At 38.2% G+C, this 20,674-nt stretch overlaps 1 protein-coding gene across 3 annotated transcripts in view; it reads right to left on the reverse strand.

Moving 5' to 3' along the window:
• The window catches only part of MEI4 (meiotic double-stranded break formation protein 4), a 204,869-nt gene that overhangs the window by 138,979 nt on the left and 45,216 nt on the right, over positions 1-20,674 (reverse strand). For all 3 annotated transcript variants that reach the window (XM_072832295.1, XM_072832294.1, XM_072832293.1), the window contains exon 3: positions 6,055-6,590. In XM_072832295.1, coding sequence (XP_072688396.1) covers positions 6,055-6,590 — 536 coding nt within the window. The remainder of the gene's footprint in view (positions 1-6,054; positions 6,591-20,674) is intronic.

The raw sequence follows: 20,674 nt of genomic DNA on the forward strand, positions 1-20,674 counted from the left end.
CATTAGACATAAATTTTTCTCTTCCATGATACAAAGTGAACAGATAAAAAGGAGAGTAACTGGAGTGCCTGGCTGGCTCAGTTGGTAGAGTATCCAACACTTGATCTCAGGGTCATGAGTCTAAGCCTCACATTGGAGGTAGAGCCTAACCAAAATAAAAATTTAAATACATACGTACATACATACATACATAGAAAGAAAGAAAGAAAGAAAGAAAGAAAGAAAGAAAGAAAGAAAGAAAGAAAGAAAGAAAGAAAGAAAGAAAGAAAGAAAGAAGAAAAAGAAAATCTGAGAAACAGCAGTGTACCCCTTTTATTTAAAAACACAGGTGTAATAGTGGCAGAATGGGAGTCAAGATCTGGTAGTGCTGGTCTCTGAGGGGTGATACTAAGGAGGGGGTGTGCCACAGGACTAGCTCTTTGTTGTTGTAAGTATAGAATATTGTCTGACTTTTAAAAATATATTCATAGGGCAGCCCAGGTGGCTCAGCAGTTTAGCGCCACCTTTAGCCCAGGGCCTGATGCTGGAGACCCAGGATTGAGTCCCACATCGGGCTCCCTGCATGGAGCCTGCTTCTCCCTCTGCCTGTGTCTCTGCCTCTCTCTCTCTGTCTCTAGTGAATAAATAAAAAATAATAAATAAATAAATAAATAAATAAATAAATAAATAAATAAATAAATAAATAAAATATATATATTCATAGGTTTCCACTCCTGGGAAGTAGATTTACTTATCTCCACTCCTCTCACTAAGTACAACTGAAAACTCTGGACATTATCTATAAGTCAAACCTGAGAAGATTAACAGACCAGCTTAAGACAAAAGGACAAAATGGTAAGTTCCATGGTTTTCCTTTTGCCTCATATGTCCCAGATTTCGAGTGAAAAAAGCCAATGACCTAGAAATGTTAATGGGCATGGACAAAACAAAAATAACAACAACAAAAGCCAAAGGGCAGAGAAGAGGCTGCCTAGCAGGATGGAAGGCTTTCAGAAATAATCTCCAAACAAACAGCCAAACGCCACAGAAAAAACACTGTGGCCCACCCCACTCACATGAGCAAAGGCCAACTGGGAAGCCTAGTACTTCCACCCTCTCCAGGCTATAATGAGATGCCCTCAGCCCACTGCTAGGCACCAAGGTGAGCCCTGAGGATCTAAACAGAGGAAGGCCCGGCATATAGCCACAAATACAGATTCTAGTGGAGGAGAATAACAAGTCAGTAGCTATTGGACAGTGTTATGTGCACTGTGGTGATTTTACATGAGAGATATTTAACCTGCAAAAGGAAAAGAAGTTGGAAGCTGGGTGGGAGGGAAGGCTTCTTTGAGGAGCTAACCCTAGAGCTCAATTTGTAAGGATAGGTAGAACTAACCAGAGAGAAGAAGGCTGTCCCAGGCCAAGAGACTGACAGGTACTAGGAAGAGAATAGAAAGTACTTGAAACTACAAATAATTCCATCTGACTGGAATGAAGAGTGGTTAGGAGGGAACACAGAAAGACAATGTCAAACGGGCTGGATAGGGGCCAGGCAGAGAAGGGCCTTGCGGGCTGCGGTGAAGAATGTGTGCTTGCCTGCTTCCGTCTTCTCTCTCTCTCTCTCTCTCTTTTTTTAATTCTAGTGTAGCTTACAGTGTCACATTAGTTTCGGGTGTACAACACAGTGATTTAACAGTTCCATACATTACTCAATGCCCATCAAGAGAATGCGTGCTTTCTTGTAAGTCCAAGAGGAGTCCCTAAAGGATCTTTGGCATTTTTTAATGATCACTCTGACAGTGCTGAGGAGGATGGGTTAGAGGAGGATCAGGTGAGTCAGGAATCTGAAAGGAAATTAATTTCCTTTCAGGAATCCAGACAGGAAGGGATGAACATACAGACCATACCAGTGGGGATTATATAAGCAATATCTGCATATATCCTATAATCTGGTTCAGTTTTACCAAATCTGAGGTTTTTGAGAAGAAAGAATGAAAAGGGAAAGCAGTGCCACATTCAACTCTAATAGTAGGTGCTTAGTGTTCACAGGGCTAACTAGTTTGGAGGCCTTGGGCAAATCTCTCTGAGCCTCATTTTTCTTATCTAACAAATGGCAACCATACCTATCTCACAGAGTCGTTTATAAATATATAATGACATAATGGATGTAAAAATATTAAGCACCGTGTATTATTTCCTGTTGCTGCCATTTCAAACTACCACAACTGCACTGGCATAATGCAACACAAATCTATTTAGTCACAGTTCTAGAAGTTAGAAGTCTGAAGTGGGTCTCACTGGGCCAAAAGAAGTCTGAAGGTGTTGCCAGGCCTGCATTCTTTGTGGAGGCTCTCAAGAAAAATCCAGTTCCTTGCCTTTTCCAATCTGCAGTTCTTGGTTCATGGCTCCTTCCTTCATCTTTAAAGCCAACATCTTTAAGTTTCTGTCCAATTTGGACACGGACTCTCCTGCCTCCCTCTTTCACTTACAAAAACCCTGTGAGTACTAGGTCCACATGGATACACAGGCTAATCTCCTCATCCCATGATCAGCAACCTTAATTTTCCACCCTCATCCCATCATGTAACTTAAAATATTTATAGATTCCAGGGATTAGGATGTGAACATATTTGGCAGATCATTATTCTGACTACCATATATACAAAAGATTCTAATTTAATATCTGCTTGGGAGTCAATTTTTTTTCAATTTCACAACTAATATGTCCAAGAGTTGTTTTATGGTTTAAAAAATAAGAAATTGAAGAGAACATTTTCTAAGTAACTCACTAGTGTATCTGTAAGATTTAGTGACATATGCTAAGTACCTAAAAGCTCAAAGATAACTATAGATTTTCATATTTAACTTAATATAATCTTTCCTGTCTCTTCAAAACAAATTAAAATTTAAGCAGAGACCCTGCAAAATCTAAATAGAATCATAAGCAGCATTCTGGTGCTTAACTTCTATGACAGTATCCGGGCTTATGAAAAAATAAATGGAAGAAATAACTGATCGTAGAAATAAGCATTTTCTGAGGTCTGAAAATACAGGAAAGGTCAGGCTATCAGTCAAACAAAGGGCATTAAATATCTCAAAGGCAAACATTCCTGACCCCAAGGCAAGGAGGCAGGTAAAAGAAGAACATACCATACCAGGGCCTATAAGCAGAAGGCAAGTGAAGTCAAGACTGCTTCCCAGGACCCCCAGAGCAAGCCTAGTGCAGACCTCTGTAAGCCATATGGTTCCAAGACACCTGTCAAATATGTCATTGTGGATTTTACCTTCTAGTTCCACACTCACAGTTATCCTAAAAATATGATATAGACATAATACTAAGATAACAACTCCTAAAAATTCGTTATTAAGTAAAGATAGCATATACTATAGCACAAAAATAAATAGGATTTATCCAAATCTGAAAAAATCACAAATCATACATGTATTTTCCCAAAACTTATTTTCCCCAAGAACTTAATAATTTCAAACAAACTATAATTAGGGAATTTTTCAAAACAATTTCCATGGTGTCTCATTTCAATCCTCTATCTCCTTAATATATATAGCCCTGACATAACTGACATTCCCACTAATAACCTTAAGATTCTGAAAGACGCCAACTTCTTATTGATCGTTAAAGAAAAACTAAGCTATGGCCATAATAATTTTACTACTAAATGTATTGAGAATATGTAAAAAATATATCTTTTATTTAAAACCTGGTTATAGATGATTTATAAATACATGAAATCCCTGTCAGACTATTAAATATTCATACCACAACTTTTCCTAGCACATTGCACAGACATAACTTTAACAAAATGAATAGCAGGGTTGGCGTTTCTAAGCAATACAATTTAAACATTTCCAATCATGGAAACAAGGTTTTCCCAAAGAAGCAGATTTTTTTTCTTTTTTTTTTTTTTTCTTTTTTTTCAGATTTTTTTTCTAAACCATGGCATTTTGTATTAATCAAAAATAGTAACAATAAAAAATGCAATAGGAGCTATCCTATATTTCACATCAGAATATATTCTTTCTTGAAACTAAAAAAAAAAAAGACAGAAAAAAGCATTTACAAAGAGCAATCATTAGTCTTTTTTTTTTTAAATAAGCTTTGTGAACATATCTGGAAGATGATGATGGTAATAAAGACAACAAAAGTTTGTATGATTTAATCTAAGAAGCTTTTACTGGCAAGAAAAAAAAATTCCCAGAGAGAATATCATTAAAACTTATTTATGAATCACCATCTTAATTTTAAATGCAGTGAGCAATTTTATGATTCTACTTTCACTACATGCAACAATTACTTCTCCAGAAAAAGACCAAAGCCCTTCATTCACTCATTCCCCCACTGCTGACCAACTATTCAACAACAGCTTGCACCAAGGCAAATTGGGTACAGCAAATACACTTCAGATCCACCCATACCATCACAAGCTTCTACATACTCCCTCCATCCAAGTCTCAAGGTTACTCATGGGTATTCTAATCCTTAAGTGAAAGACGACAGACTGAAAAATATATATGCATCATCTGTTAACTGATAAAAAATATAAATGCCAGTACCTGGAAGGCTCTAAGTCAACATAAAACCTTTTTAAAGTAATTTTAAAAGAAAGCAAAAATATGCAAAAAGATTAAACATTAAATATGAGATTTTTAAAAATATTTTATTTATTTATTCATGAGAGACACAACAGAGAGAGAGGCAGAGAAACAGGCAGAGGGAGAAGCAGGCTCCATGCTTGAAGCCTGATGAGGGACTCAATCCCAGAACTACTGGATCACGCCCTGAGCCAAAAGCAGACGCTCAACCACTGAGCCACCCAGGTGTCCCTAAATATGAGATATTTATTAATGGTGAGGAAAACAGATTATATACCTCAGATACTACTATGAAAAATCTGATATATAATTCCTGATTGATCATATCTGGTAGAAAAAAATTTCAGGTTGCCAGACAGAAAATTCATCTTTCACAAATGTCAAAAGCTTAATCATAATGTTTTCTATAATACTGGTCAAACCATACATTAACAGAGAAGAACAAACGTATATGCAACAAATTAGGTTATTAGATCAAATTTTGTTAGTTTTAAAAATTCAGGTAAAGCCTATACCATACAAAATTCAGATAATGGCAGTAAGGACAAACACTTGACAATGATGTATCAAAAGAAACAAGGTCTAACAATTTTTTTCCTGCAGTGAAACATCCGTTAATAAGTTAAGATAGACCTTTTAGTCTCCTCGTGATATTTTTAGTAGTCAATTAGAAGAATTAAAATGTGAATAAATTTGGAGTTTCCCAAACAAAGGATCAGATAGGAAGGAAGATAGGAAGTAATACAACAAAGAAACTATCCATTATGTCTCAAGTCAAACAGCAAAACAACAGCAGGTTACCTCAATGTCATTTGTTAAAAAAGAATCCCTGAGTCAACCTTACTAAGTTACCTTAAATAAATAAGAAAAAAAAATAATAAAGCCATATGTTAGTGTTCTTCAGCCGATTTACTCATTTAATCCACAACTGCAGAGGGTCCGTGGGGCATTATGCCACTTACAATGGAAATTCTTTTTAAAAAAAGAGAAAAATATTCTTTGACCTCCAGGCATCTGGTAGTTAATGCCAGAAAAAGAACAAATTCAATACAGTACAGGTAATCCATCATGAGGAATTTAACACTCATAGAAGTTATAGATTGGGAAACCATTAAATGCTAGTGGTTTTTTGAAAAATATTGAGACTTTATGAGCAATAGGAAGTAAATATAGGCAAGGGGGAAAAAAGAAGATAAGAATTCAAGGACAGCAATAAAAAACAGGGAAGATAACTCAAGTAGAGAAGCACAAGCTGGAAGCAGAGCTATCTATGGAGAGAACGATGCTGCAGCAGAGGCCAGAGAAGGGGACATGACATATGAGTGAGAGCTGGAGATGGCTGCAAAAGGTCTACCTGGAGCCTCTGAACCACAAGTCTTAAGGGACAGCAATCAACATCCAATGGGAATGTTTACCAAAATTATTGGCATATTATTTCATGAAAATAAGAGATTTAATACTTACCCGATTTAAATGGTTGCTCCTTAAAATAACCTGTAGTAGGGTTTTCTCAAATTCTTCTAACTTCTTGGAACACTTTTTAAGAATATGATTAGATAAGTGACAATCACTGATCAATCCAGCTAAAGTATCAACAGCATCTGCCCAAAAGCTTGAAAAAGGAAATTTGGGTTTACGGTAAAAAGTGATCAGGCCATCCAGCAACTGAAAAACAGAATCAGATACTGTGGAAAAGTCATTTTCAAAGTGGCTTAAGTCTGTTTTCAGACTCCCTGATTCTGTCAAGTTCTTCAGTTCAAGTAGACGTTGCAAGAATTGCATGTGGGAAAACAGAGGATTTTCCACAGTGGCACCATGTCTTTTCACAATGGGCAGGGGCAGAAAGGGTGTGGGGGTGCAGCTCTCCACAAAATGCTGGGGCATCTCTGAAGGTTCACTTCTCTCCTCATTTGATAAATCACACCCAGAATCTTCCAGCTGACTTAATGTATTTTCAGAACTTCCAGGTTCCTGAGCCTGCAACTGGGAAGTTGGGTCTCCTGAAACAGAAAGGAATAAGTGTTATCTTTCTGTCAATTTCTTCATATAAAAACTAGAGAAGGGCACCTGGGTGGCTCAGTTGGTTAAGTGTCCAACTCTTGAATTTGGCTCAGGTCACGATCTCAGGATTGTGAGATCAAGCCCCATGTCGGGCTCCTTGCTGAATGTAGAGCCTACTTAGGAGTCTCTCCCTCTCCCCCCACCACCCTGCTTGTGCTTGTTCTTTCTCAGCAACAACAACAACAATAAAACTAGACAGATTTTCTAACTTAAAATACTTAAAATACTAAATGAAGCATGGAAAAACCTACTAAACATTTAAAAACTAGTAGCATAAAAATCAAAGAGAGGAAAAACTGTGAAAGAAATTGCTTAAGCTGACTACAGAATGAGCTCCGGTAGAAAGTAAAGGTGATTCCCCCATATTTTTTCAGGTCACTATCTCTCATCCAACTATGTGCCATTCTTGAAAGACACAGAGAAGAAACCACAAGACCTGAAGGAGGTAACTGGTAGAGATTCCAACAGGTAACTAACTACAGGGCAATAAGGTGTATCCAGAGATAGAGATGTGCTCAGGGCACTAGGAAAACAGGAGGACCACCGAACAGCGTGCCCTGGTTGGATTAGTGCATCTTAGAAGAGGTGATGGTGGAACTAGTTTATAAAGCAAATGTAGGCATTCCAAGTTAAAAGTTAGGGGAATGCAGGAAGAGAATTCCATATACCAAAAGGTAAGAGCTAAAGTATAGACTTAAGAAGGAAAATAAAAGCATTTGTGTGTATAAGGAGCCATAAGTAGTTTGATGTTCATTTACAGAAAATATGAAGCAAGATACTAAAAGAAAGAAATATGTAGAGGTCAGCTCATCAAATATCTTAGAAGGCATATAAAGGGCTTAGAATATAGGAAGAGTGAATGTAATTCAAACTTAAATAATGTAAGACCCCTTTGGAAAAATTACACATCCACATGTATACCTGATATATAAAAATAAGTACCTGTAAACAACTTATACATATGTGTGTGTGTACTTATAATTATTCAAGCAAACCTACATCTGTATCAAGAGAGATAAATAGATGGATAGGTAGAGTGAGATCTCATAGATCCTTGGAAGGATCAGAATCTTCTGATACTGACTGAGAGATACTGCAATTAAAGCTAACCTAGTAATTTTAGGTCATTCTTTGACAGAGATGCCATCATAAACACAAATAAGGTTACTGTCTGTAAAATGATTATCAGTAAAATATACACACAAAATTGAGAAATTCTCATTGAATGTTCTAAAGTACATGCATATATTTATGAAACCAAGGCTGGGAAATATTGCTGCCAGCAATGAAAGACACTAAATAGTATAATGCAGGAAAGAGAAATGGCTTTATTTTTCATTTCACAGATCACTCCCTCTATTGGCTGCATGAAAGGCAGATTTGAGGAGGACACAATGAGACATTGAAGGATGTCCTAATATCAGATGATGAAAGAAATGAACCATGCAGTTGCTGTGGAAAAGAAAGGAAGGGGCTGACCAAGGAAACAAATATAAAACATCAAAATATAATCTAGAAGGCAGCGAACTGATTAGGTATGGGCAATGAAGTTGAGGTAGGAATAAATTTCTCCTTTGTTTCTGACTCAGGTGACCAGGTAAATGACAGCACTACTAATTGAAATGGTAAAAACACAGACAAAAAAAACTGGCTTAGGAGAAATGATGGGAGTTCAGGTTTGGTCTTATAAACTGCGAAGCAACTGGAGAAACTCTAGGCAAAGAGACTGACCTAGAAATTGGTCCCATAAGCCTAAGGGTGTGGAAAAAGTCCAGACTGAAAATACATTTTTAGGAGTCATCAGTATGTAGGTGGTACATGAAATCATGAAAATGGTTATGATCACTTGGAAAGAGCATGAGAAGTGACTAGAATGGATCAAAGAGGGACCTTGAGGAGTATCAATATTTGAGGGCTGACTAGAGAATAAAAATAATTAAGGAGACAGAGAAGGAACAATTAAAGAGGTACAAAAAGAATAAAAATGACTGTGTTATGAAAATCAAGGACAAAGTTTCAAGGAGAATTGCATGCAGTAGAGAAGTCCATAAAATACAAAGCTGAAAAAAAAATATGTTGGAATTACTCATTAGAAAATCACCAGTGATTGGATCCACAGAAGCCTTGCTCAGGCAGGGTGGTGGACAGAGGCCAGAAGGCAATAGGAGTGACTGGGCAGAAAGTCAGAGAAGATTGGCCGAGGTTTCTGAGGAGTTGGATCAGGAAAGTATAAAATGGGAGAGTAATTGCAGGCAAATGTGGCATGTCAGATTAGGAGAAGCTTGAGCAATTATAGACTAAGAAGAAAAAAACAACACAGAAGCAAAATTTGGAGTTATAAGAAAAATTTAAAAAGCCAGGTGAGGCATGGCCTTGGAAAAGGCAGGGGGAGACTGAGTCAAAGACCCCAGTGGATAGGTTGTACTTGATACAGGATGCAGAAGTAATTTTTTTTTTCCTTTGAGGCTAAAAGAAAGAGAATGAAAATGTATAGGAGATGTAAAAAAAGAATACAAAAAAAAAATACCCTTAGCATACAGGAAGTTAAAGGAGATTTCACCAGAGTCATTTTTTAAAATTAGAGATGAGGGGATACTGGTTGATCAGGGCATGGAAAGAATGATGAGAGGAACCCTCCTCAACTTACATTGGAAATCTATCTGATTTGTTGCTCTTTTGTCCTTCAATACAAATAGAAGGTGATGATGAAGCAAAATGAGAAGATCAGGCTTTGATTTAGAGTTCATTCAATTAACAAATGTCTGCCATAACCACCAGAAATGTGCAACTATGTGCTTGCTAATTATCACGACAGTATCTGTACTCTGTGGTAAGAGGATAACGCAGTAAGTTCATAAATGTGGTGGTAACCCAAACGGTGAACTATTGGTGAAGCATTTAACTACATGTGACTATTTCTATACTAAAACAGGCACACAGCCTGCTCATTTTAAGCCACCAGACAATTTCTTTTTCTTATGAGTAAGAATAAGTATTTGAAATGAGTTCTCACCCTTCACAAAAGGGTGAGGGATTACAGTAATTATTTAGATAGATTATATTTTTCTTTCATGGAATTCAAAATGGTTCTTCACTAAGAAAGTGAACATAAGTTTAAATATTTCATGAACCTACTCAACTTTCCATCAAGGTAAGCTGAACTTCATGGATGATGATTTTACAGAAGACATAAAATGAATTCTACCAACAACTAGACTGGGAAGCAAAAAGCTGTTTTCTTGTTTCTGCTTTTTACTCCTCATTGGCGTTATCTCCTGGCAAGTCATAACCATTCCATCCCATCTCCTTCAAGTGCTGATAGGTACATATTTGCCAGGAATAGTTCTACAAGTGCATGTATTCTGGGCATAGGAATATACACTGACCATCACACTCCCTGGCTGCTTCATTTCTACACCTGCAGAAAAGACTGATGAGGGCATATGTTGAAGATGCCAATGTGGGAAACCACACATAGAGCAATGTCCTCTCAGTGCCCTAAAGTAATGCACAAACTCCACCAGCAAGGACCACAGTGAGCCTTCATGCAATATGGCTTACAGTATTAAAGTCACTCTGTCAAAATTAATAAAAGAATCTCATATTCACATTTCACTTTACAAAGCACTTTCACATCAAATAATTCAATTGTTCCCAACAACCCTTGAACATGTGTTATTATTATCCCTAATTTACCAATAAGGAAATGCATGCTCAACTTGATTAAGAGGTCTAAGAAAAGCCACAGAGGGGGAGAAGTGAAACCAATTACTCGGTTCCAAGTCCAATCATCTTCTAACCACAGCAAAAGGCTTGTGTGCTCCCATGCCAGCTTCTGTACATACCCCTGGCTCTTTAAAGGGGTCTTACAGAACTCATTCTACTCAGATTCTACTCATTTGCTTGGATGACTTTTCTCAAAATAAATCTTGAAGCTTGACTAACAAAGCATCATACCCAAAGGAGAGAAGAGAAAATGAAGCCATGCTACTGCAACTTTCTGTAATTTCTGTTTTTTCCAGAAGGGACTAAGGTGAAGCAGGAGTCAAATGATGTTTCTCTCTTAATTTGTTATTGGGCTGAAGGGATTGAGGACTGTAATTTCTCTCCAAGTTATTGGAGATGATCTAATCAACATATTTGTCATTAGATTTAAAGAGACAGTAAAGTACATATACACAGATGCTGATCAGAGTCCAGCACATATTAAATGCTCAGAAATATTATCTATTATTTTTAAATGATAATAGATACCAAGAATCTAAATTATGCTAAAGCATGACATCATATATAAAAGTGCATAAAATATCAATTAAAATTACAGATCCTGTCTAAAATACCCTATAGTCCCTCTCTTATACCCCAGACCTCAGGCTTACAATTCCATTTCACTGGACCTTTGTTTCTTCATCTTCTTCCAATTGTTAAATTCCATCCTAATCCCACTTACCATTTATGAGTAGATCTCAAGCTTGCTCAACAAAACAGAGCTGTGCCCACCAGCTACACATCCCACCCCTGAATCAAATGTATTTTCTGCTGCACCCCAAATTGTCACATCCACATCAATTCTTGATGCCTTTTGTCACCCATTTCTACAATCCCTACATTACTTATAAATTTAGACCCATAGAACCAGCTGTCTAGAAGACATCCATACACCTTTAAAATTCCATCAACTTTTTGTTTATAAAACTGTACAAATCATCTTCGTGCACTGCACACATAAACATACAATTCTTGTTTGTACAGCATACAGCCAATTTCAGCCAAAAGCAAAACTATTCCTCTAATCACCAGACCTGAGTGAGGGATCACCCTGGGCTACTTTCTTCCACCATCCACATAGAGTGAAATGCCATGTCCTGCTGATTCTACCTTCTGTACCTGTATTAGTCAGGACCCTCCAGAGAAATGAAAACAATAAGATATATACACAAGAGAGGGAGAAAAGAGATTTATTATGAGGCATTGGCTCACGTAATTATGAAGGTTGAAAAATCCCAAGATTCGCAGTCAGCCAGCCAGAGACCTAGGAGAGCAATGGTATTATATTCCAGTGAGACTACAAAGGCCTACAAAGAGGAGCTGGCAGTGTAAGTTCCAGTCTGAAAGCCAGCAGGCTCGAGCCCCAAGGAGAGCCAATGTTTCAGGTCAAGTTCAAAGGCAGGAAGAGACCAATGCCCCAACTCAAAAGGCAGTCAGGAAGAAGGAATTCACTCTTACTCAGCCTTTTTGTTCTCTTCATGAGTTCAACAGATTGGATCAAGTCCATCCACACTAGGGTAGGTGGTCTGCTTTACTCAGTCTATTCAAATGTTCATCAGGTCTAAAAATACTCTTACAGACATATCTACAATAACACTTGACCAAATACTGGGCACTAGGTGACCCCAGCCATGTTAACACATAAAATTAACCATCATTACATATGTGAACCTATTCTTCCCTTCTCCCCTCCCCTGCTCTAGTTCACACCATCATATCTCTTGAATTGATCACTGCAACACCCTTGCCTAACTGATCGACCTGCCTTTGATTCTGTCTTCTTCCAGGCCATATTCTGAACTGACCTAAGAGTCATCCTGCTGAAATACTAATTTGATCACAGGATTATCATCCTTAAAACCTTCCAAAGGCTTCCTTTACCAGATAGAGTCCTCTAAGATCCTCAGCTTGGCCCACAGATTCTTTCACTGTGTGGACCCTGTTTACTTTTCCAGCCTTGTCTCCATTCTCACTCTTACTTATGTGTAAGTAGTATGAAACCCTTACAGTTTACCAAAAAACACCAAACTAATTCATCTAATTCTGCATTTGCACAAGGTGTTCCCACTAAGTGATATGTTCTGATACAATAACCCAGAGATGGACTGATTCTTCAAATCCTGATTCAAATGCTCTGTGAAACTTCCCCTGCTCTGCCCTACGCAAAGGAAATCATTCCCCATCTGGGCTATCATGGATCTTACACATACTTCCATTACTGCACTCATCAACCTGTTCTTGGAAGGGAGAGATTCTTGAGGACAGACACAGAGTTTGTTAATCTGGGAATTTCTATTGCCTGATGCCTGCCCTCCTACATAGTTGGTGGTGTGAATATGTAGAATATATATATTAACAAAAAGTGAGATCAAATTACATCTCTTCAAATGAACTGAAATGTTATCTCAGGCATATATAACTTGTCAACACCAACTATGATTTTTTGGTATTAATAATAGTCACTCATACGTATTGACGAACCGAACAATTTAAAAGTAGTGTTCACGCCACCTGGTGGTCAAACAGAAACTGCTATTTTAAAGTACCACACAATTCTGAAATGACAATGTTTCACTTTGAAGGAATTGTTTGTCTTCTGCCTCTGAAAGGATGTATTTTACCATATCGCAAAGCACATTTTATAAATGCTGACAAAGAAAAGCCTGCAGTTTTATTTAATCCCACTCCAGCAGCTGGCATCATAATTCTAGTTTTGAATACCAAGAGAGACAGCAATGTCAAATGCATGAAATTATAAGCCAATGGAATGATTCATCTTAACAGAATTGTCTTCACTGCATTACGTTCACAAGACAAAACACTGCATTTGTGTGTCAGCTTGGTCCAGGACTACTTGACAGTGCAATTCCTCCCATGCTGAGTGCCCAGACTCTGAGCTTTCCTGGTTGTCCCCATCTCTCTCTCCCAAGCCACTGACTTGGCCAATTTAAACCTTCCTCATTGTTGTCTTTGACTTTCTCTTCCTATTCCAACTTCATGGGTGTCCCTACCATTCCTAGAGCCAAAAGAACTCTGTCAGGCAGATGATTTTCAAATTTCTAACTCTAAATCCTACCTCTCTCTCAAGCTCAAGTCCTAGGTCTCAGCGCTTTAAAACACATAAGTCCAAAAGAATCTGCATCCTTCACTTCCACTGTGGCCGAATACCTGAAAACACGCACCCATTTCCTGTCATCCACCAGCTACCTGACCGACTTCCTTCTCCATCATGTGTAACCTAAGGGTCAACACTGACTCCTTCCTAAATCCCCATGTACATTCCAATGACAAGTAATATTGATCCTGCCTCACTCTTCTGTTTCTTAGATTCACTAAGTTTGTTCCCATTTAGGGCCATTCCTTCTGCCTGTGATGCTCTCCCCCATTCTGAACCCCAATTTTCTCAAGGCTGGTTCCTCATTACCATTTCAGTATCTGTTAAAATGTTACTTCTTTAGAGACCTTATGTGACCACTCAATCTAAAGAAGCCACCACACCAGTCTCTGTCACATCTCCCTGTTTTAATTCTCTAAATCTCACTTGTCACTACCTGATCATTTCCTGCCAGTATAACCTGTCCCACCCACAAAATCTACACTCCACAACAGTCTTGGACTGACTGTTTTACTGCCATATCTCAGAACCTGGAATACTGAGTGAGAGATCTCGAAAGAAATTTATTATATCAATAAACACCTTTTTTATTTTATCTCCTTTTTCCCCATGCCAAAATGATTACATGTAAGATATGGGCAATGACTGGGCTGTTCCTGTCTCCAGATCCTCCCTCCTCCAAGCAACCCTAAACCCAATGCCCAATTACTGTGCCCAAAAAACCTATGTGTCAGATCACCAAAAGGAATCATTTTTAGAAAGCATACTGGTTGGCACATACATAGCACACACCCAATAAATGCTAGTTTTCCTTCTATTTTCCTACTGGAAAATCTCCAAAGGCTCCTCGCTGCCTACAGAATAAAGCATGTTTTCCACTGTCACACCTCTTAATAGGCTCCAACCTAGTTTTTCATCTTATTTTCCAGAACACCTCTTCATGCTCTGTATGCCACAGTCAAATTAGATCATTTGCCAGCAGATTCCTATGTCTGTGCTTTACACTGTTCCCCCTTGCCTGAAATACCCTAGTATTCATAGCTTTCTAAATCCTACCCATCCTTCAAATCAGCAACATCCTCCAAAAAGACTTTCAAAAGTCCTATTCTTTAAGTCAAAATAATCACTCTCTCTCCTCTAAACGTCAGTATCTTTCTCTGGACCATAGTCTCATTGGGTGTAATTAGTGATGTGATCTTGCTCCCAATAGAGTGTCTGATTCTATGGGCACCTATCGCTCTACATTCTCCACATTGTTTATACCGAAGAGCTACTAGAGAAAAAGGGGCTGAATAAATGAGCAACAGAAACACTCTAATGAGAAAGAGTTTTTAGGACAAAATTAGAAGCTGATAAGAAAAAGCAATTTCTCTTTGGATTCAGTAATTTGGGGGCAAAGATATGCAGTATAAGTAAAAAGCATAGTCCTAATTTCATTTCCTAACAAACAGGAAATGTCATGTTGAGAAACCATGAACATATATTATAGACCTACAGAATAACATCAAACCCATGAAAATACAACCTTTTTACCACATGAACCAATGAATCCACCTGCATAACTTCCACTCATCAGTGTGGATGTTATGAATGCCAAGTAGAGCTGGTAAAAACAATACAATCATGGACATCAGCAATACACCCCATTCACTGGCTTCCCAATGTTGTGAATGCCCAACGATACAGCAGTTTACAATCTGGTCCCTATTAGCTTTCCTGTTGAGATCATACACATCTCCAAGCTCCCCTTGACCAAGTCTCTTTCCGAAAGAATTTGCCTGAATTTGTTTACACTGAGCCCTTGATGCCATTGCTTTGACTTCAGCTCTTGACCAGAGTTCCAACAGCTCACATGGGTACTGTTGACAAGTTACCTTCAAGCCAGCATGGTCCCCCAAGCCCACCCTGCTAGACAACTGAGGTTGGCATTCATTTTCACTGATGTGTCTATCTACTTTATCAAAAATCAGAATCACTGGGATCTTTTATCCAGTGCAATTTTTCCCAACCTATAGCACCATAAGGGAAACGTACTGAAATTAAGTATTCCTAGGTACAATTAATCAGTGTTTCCAGGAGATGGCTCCAGGAACTTGTATTTTAAATAAACATCTCAGGGGAGTCTCATAATTGAGTAATCTCAAGAATACTGCTTTGCACTACTCCCAAACTTACGCACTCAGCCTGTTTCACATGTTTCTTGCTGAGCTACAGGTCTCCTACTTATGAGATCTTACAGTGGTGGTTTTCAACCTTACCTGCACATTTAAGTGACTTTGGAACATTTCAAAATTCCAATACCAGACCACATTCCATGCTGAGTATCATGCCAGAATCTCGGGTAGAACCCAGATATCAATATTTTTTAAAGCTCCCCAGGTGACTGCAGTGTGAGAACCACTATCTTAGATTAATATATATATTTGTTCTGCTTTCTTTGGATAGCAGAGGAGTGTGGCTCATTCATGCCATCTTCAAATCTTCCAGAAATGTCTATTTCCCTCTTTATCTATTCATGTTTAATTCACATTTAATCTTTCAGGGTTCAGCTGGTATTCTATTCCCTTTTCAAGGTCATCCCTGCCACTGTATTTTCTACTTTGTAAAAGTAGAGCCTTATACATTCTAGCTGTCTCCTTCCAACCATATCTAAGCCAGTGTCACATCCCTTATGGACCACAGCCTTGGACTCCTACACAGCAGTCTGCTTCTCCTCCCACTTACATTCTCCACACAGCAACCACAGCAAAAAGTTCAAAGCTCCTGCTTCATGCTCACCAAAGGATTCCCACTGTGCTTCAAGTCCTACCTACTGGAACAAGCCCTGCATAGCCTGTACTCCTGGCCTCTGTCTGGTCTCATCTCACTCCCTCTGCTCTTTGCTCACTAAATATACAAGCTAGTTCCTGCCTCAGGGGCCACTCAGATGACCCTGCTCAAAAACTTCCTTCTCAATGAAATCTCTCTGACCACCCAGTTTATTAGCAGCCCTGCCCCATCCACAGGCATTCAACCTGGTTTATTTTTTTCACAGCTTCTAACACTTTCAGAACTTTGCCTGCTTGTCAGTTTGTTTGTTTTTGTCTAACTTCTCCACAGAAATATCGACTCTGTTTCTTCTCTTTTTCACCACAACCCCCAGAGATCAGTTTTTGTTGAAGAAATGAATCAACTAATGAATGAATAACCATGAATAAATATAACCCCAAATGAAACTATATACATCATATGTAGTGTCCTTCTATCTGTCTACCTCAGGAGATCTTGCCTCTCTAACCAGATAGTAAACTCACAAGAGGTAGCAAGTAAACTACTTCTTTTCCAACCTTGAAAGTCAAGCACTGTACTGAGTAGACATCATATATTTAAGTACTTACTTGTTGACTATTTGCGCTATTTTAGAAGATCCTCAATATTGTATTGAAAAAGATAAGTTGGTTTTTTAAACTAACTTTCAGTTACCTGTAATCTTCTGACCCATAAGCATCCACATCTAAATTATAATGTTTACTATATCACACCTGAATAAGCATAACGAGAAGTCTCTCATTTTAATTCACCTCTCCAATTTTTTCATGTTTCAATTCCATTCTCTAAATGACACCCATCTTAAAAAGTACCATGCAACTTGTAAATCTATGATTGCAGGCACTGCCTGTATGTGGCCATTGAACTACCTGATATGGAGTCAAACATATTTTTGTATAACTGATGTACATCTGTTCAGATTAAGCAGAAAGAGATCTCAACCAGGTAAGTGCTACAGGGATGGTCTAAGCCTAAGCCTTAACTGTATCTCTGGAAATAAGGCTTTCCTCTGACTAGAATGTTTTTTAAAGCCTGTCTTGTATAGGCTCATGGTTATGGGTTTTGGTTTCAAGATTTTATTATTATTAATTTTTACATGTGATATATTGAAACCAGTCCATGAAGTCTAGGCTTTGTTAAATAGTGGGGCACTTGGATAGTTCAGTCAGTTGAGCGTCCAACTCTTGGTTTTAGTTCAGGTCACAATCTCATGGGTCATTAGATCAAGCCCCATGTTAGGCTCCATGTTCAGTGGGGAATCTGCTTGAAGATTCTTTTTGCCCCTACCCCTGCTCATGCATGGCCCTGTGTGCATGCTCTCTTTCCCAAATAATCTTTTTTTTTAAATTTTTATTTATTTATTTATGATAGTCACAGAGAGAGAGAGAGAGAGAGAGACAGAGGCAGAGACACAGGCAGAGGGAGAAGCAGGCTCCATGCACCGGGAGCCTGATGTGGGATTCGATCCCGGGTCTCCAGGATCATGCCCTGGGCCAAAGGCAGGCGCTAAACCACTGCGCCGCGCAGGGATCCCCCAAATAATCTTTTAAAATAAACTATCAAATAGATACTGTGCATGACTAGAACCAGTGTTTTACTCTAAAACATTACTGATGATCATAGATCCTAAGGAAATTGCTTTCTATGATAAAGAGGTAAATAAAACACAAAATTGAGGCAACCACAGTTATTTTGCTAGTTTCATTTAAAATACTATTTATACCCATGGGAGGGCAATACTACGTTATAATACCCCCTTCTTATTTATTTCAGAATCATTAACAGGTCAGTCTGTTCCCAGGTAAATGCTAAACATATAGCTTTACACAATTAGGCTTCCCAAAAACATTTATCCAATCCCCTTTAATTTTCAGCTTTGGTGACTAAAGATAATGTTTCTCTCAAGTGCTGGAGATTCTAAGCCATAACACACACCTATCATCCTTTCAAAGGATGCCTTTCAAAGCCTTGATGTCTATTTCCTCAGAGTGCTAGCAGTCTCCATCACATCTGTCGACCCAGGTGAGAGAACCCAGGTGAGAGGAACCTGCTTCAGGACCCTCACTGACCTTTGAAGGCTCAGAAATCAGCACTCCTTTTCATACAGAGATGTCACTCCAAAAGAAATCTGACAATGAATCTTGCAGGTAGCAAAAAGAAATTATAAAATGTTGGTTCATGACATACATATTCCCTTTCCCTCCCAAGTTGCAAAATACTTTTTGACCTCATAATCAGCCATTTCTGCTAAATGAATTTTAAAAAACCATTACAAAAAAAGCATCATGAAAGCTCAGAGGCAAAAGATTATTTCACTGTAGAATCACATAAATGACCCCTTTCTTTAAAAACTCACAAGACTTGAAAATATTGATAATACTCTTAGACTGACAGACAGTCCTAAAATAGAAAAATACTATAATTGGCCAATTTTGAGTCTAGGAATTAGGTGCCTTTCATTTCACAGGGAATACAATGTTTGACAGATAACATAATAGCTCATCATATAAAAAAATAGCTCATCATATGCCTTAAGTATATGAATTAATTACAGGCTTGTTATGAAGACCAAGAATCACTCACATGCAACAGTCTGGAGACATATGCATTCCCAGAGCTAACATTTTATTTTTAAGTATAGTCTGTCAGTAGAGCCACAAATGACAACTTTGTAAGAACATATGGATGTGGCCAAAAGTCATACACTTAATTCCATACAGTGTGTTCTCTAGCATAAGGAGACAAAGTAAAAATATTCTTAATTCTGAAAAAGAGGCATAGTCAGAGACAGCTCAGTAGTCAATTATTATACTGTCAATTACGATTGAAATATAGTCTTATGAGTAGAAAAAAAGGAGAGCTCAGAGTCAATTTTCTGCAGACACCTTATTGCCAACCAAGCAGAACTCATTTCCACTAATTTTTACTATTGCGATAATCCTGAAAATAAAGTCCATTCTCAGGGGTTCTGGTTTTCATAACTTGTGAGGCCAAGTTATAAAGCAGTACAGCACAGCTTTAGTATTATGGTTCATTCACCCATCACTTATTGTAAAAATCAGTGGCCTAGGAAATTAAATAAACTTGACCAAAGGACAACATAATCTCAACATTAAAAATGAAATTAAGACACACCTTTCAGGGAGAAAACAAACCAAACAAAATAAATTCTGCCTTGTCAGAATAGATGATTTCACAGAACACATACTACATTACTATATTCAATGCTCCAATGTAAAAGCATTGGAATAAGGGCTAGGGGGACCCAAATGGTAAATAAGAACATATAGATAAAGCCAAAAGTCATATACCTAATTGGTATGCCTCCTAACATCCAAGAACTATCAAAAAGGCAGCCCAACAAATAATTCTACTAAATGGCAAAAGGCATTAGTGTCAAGAAGAGGTACCCAGGGCAGCCCGGGTGGCTCAGCGGTTTAGCGCCCCCTTCAGCCCAGGGCGTGATCCTGGAGACCCGGGATTGAGTCCCATGTCAGGCTCCCTGCATGGAGCCTGCTTCTCCCTCTGCCTGTGTCTCTGCCTCTCTCCTCTCTGTGTTTCTCATGAATAAATAAATAAATAAAATCTTTAAAAAGAAGAAGAGGTATCGAGGTACAAGTCATTTGGAATAAAAACACAAAGGAATTAGTTCAAACTGGGGAAAAGTCAGAAAGATTTCCTACAGGACAGGTATCATGGGATCACAGTGCTTTCACTGGAGCAGCCTTTCATACCAGGAAGCTGCATGAACAAGGGCACAGAAGGAGAGGCCTGAGCAATGGCTCAGAAAAGCATAGCTAGAACAGAGGGAAACCAGGGGTGTAGGAGAGTAGGGTACAGGGCTGACAAAAGATTCTGGGTTCACAATGGAAAAGAATCTGAATGTAACCTGTTCCCAGACAACAGAAAACTATGCACTGTTTAAAATATAACTTTAACTGATCTTAGGAAAAATCACAGAGGCAAAAAATAAAGTGACAACCTATAGACCTATAGAAAGCTCTGGAAACAGTCAATGAGCAATGATGTTTTCCTCACAAGAGAGAAATCATAGGGTCCATTGTGGAAGGAGAACACTGAAAATTTTATGATTGAGAAGTCAAAACAGGACAGACAGGAGATTAGAATTTCCTGTAACAATACAGACACAGAAAATGAAAATCAAGTTCTATTAATGTATCTCTCAAAATAATTAAACAGGATATCAGCTGAATTCCTACAAAATTTTCTGAGCAGTTTATTCTCAAAAGAAATCAGACTGCCAGGCCTGAGGATCTTCCACTTCTGCTACTGGACTGGAACTAAGAACAATTTTACTACTGGGAAGAAAAA

This window comes from Canis lupus, chromosome 7 (genome assembly GCF_048164855.1).
Source record: "Canis lupus baileyi chromosome 7, mCanLup2.hap1, whole genome shotgun sequence".
NCBI classification, from domain to species: domain Eukaryota; kingdom Metazoa; phylum Chordata; class Mammalia; order Carnivora; family Canidae; genus Canis; species Canis lupus.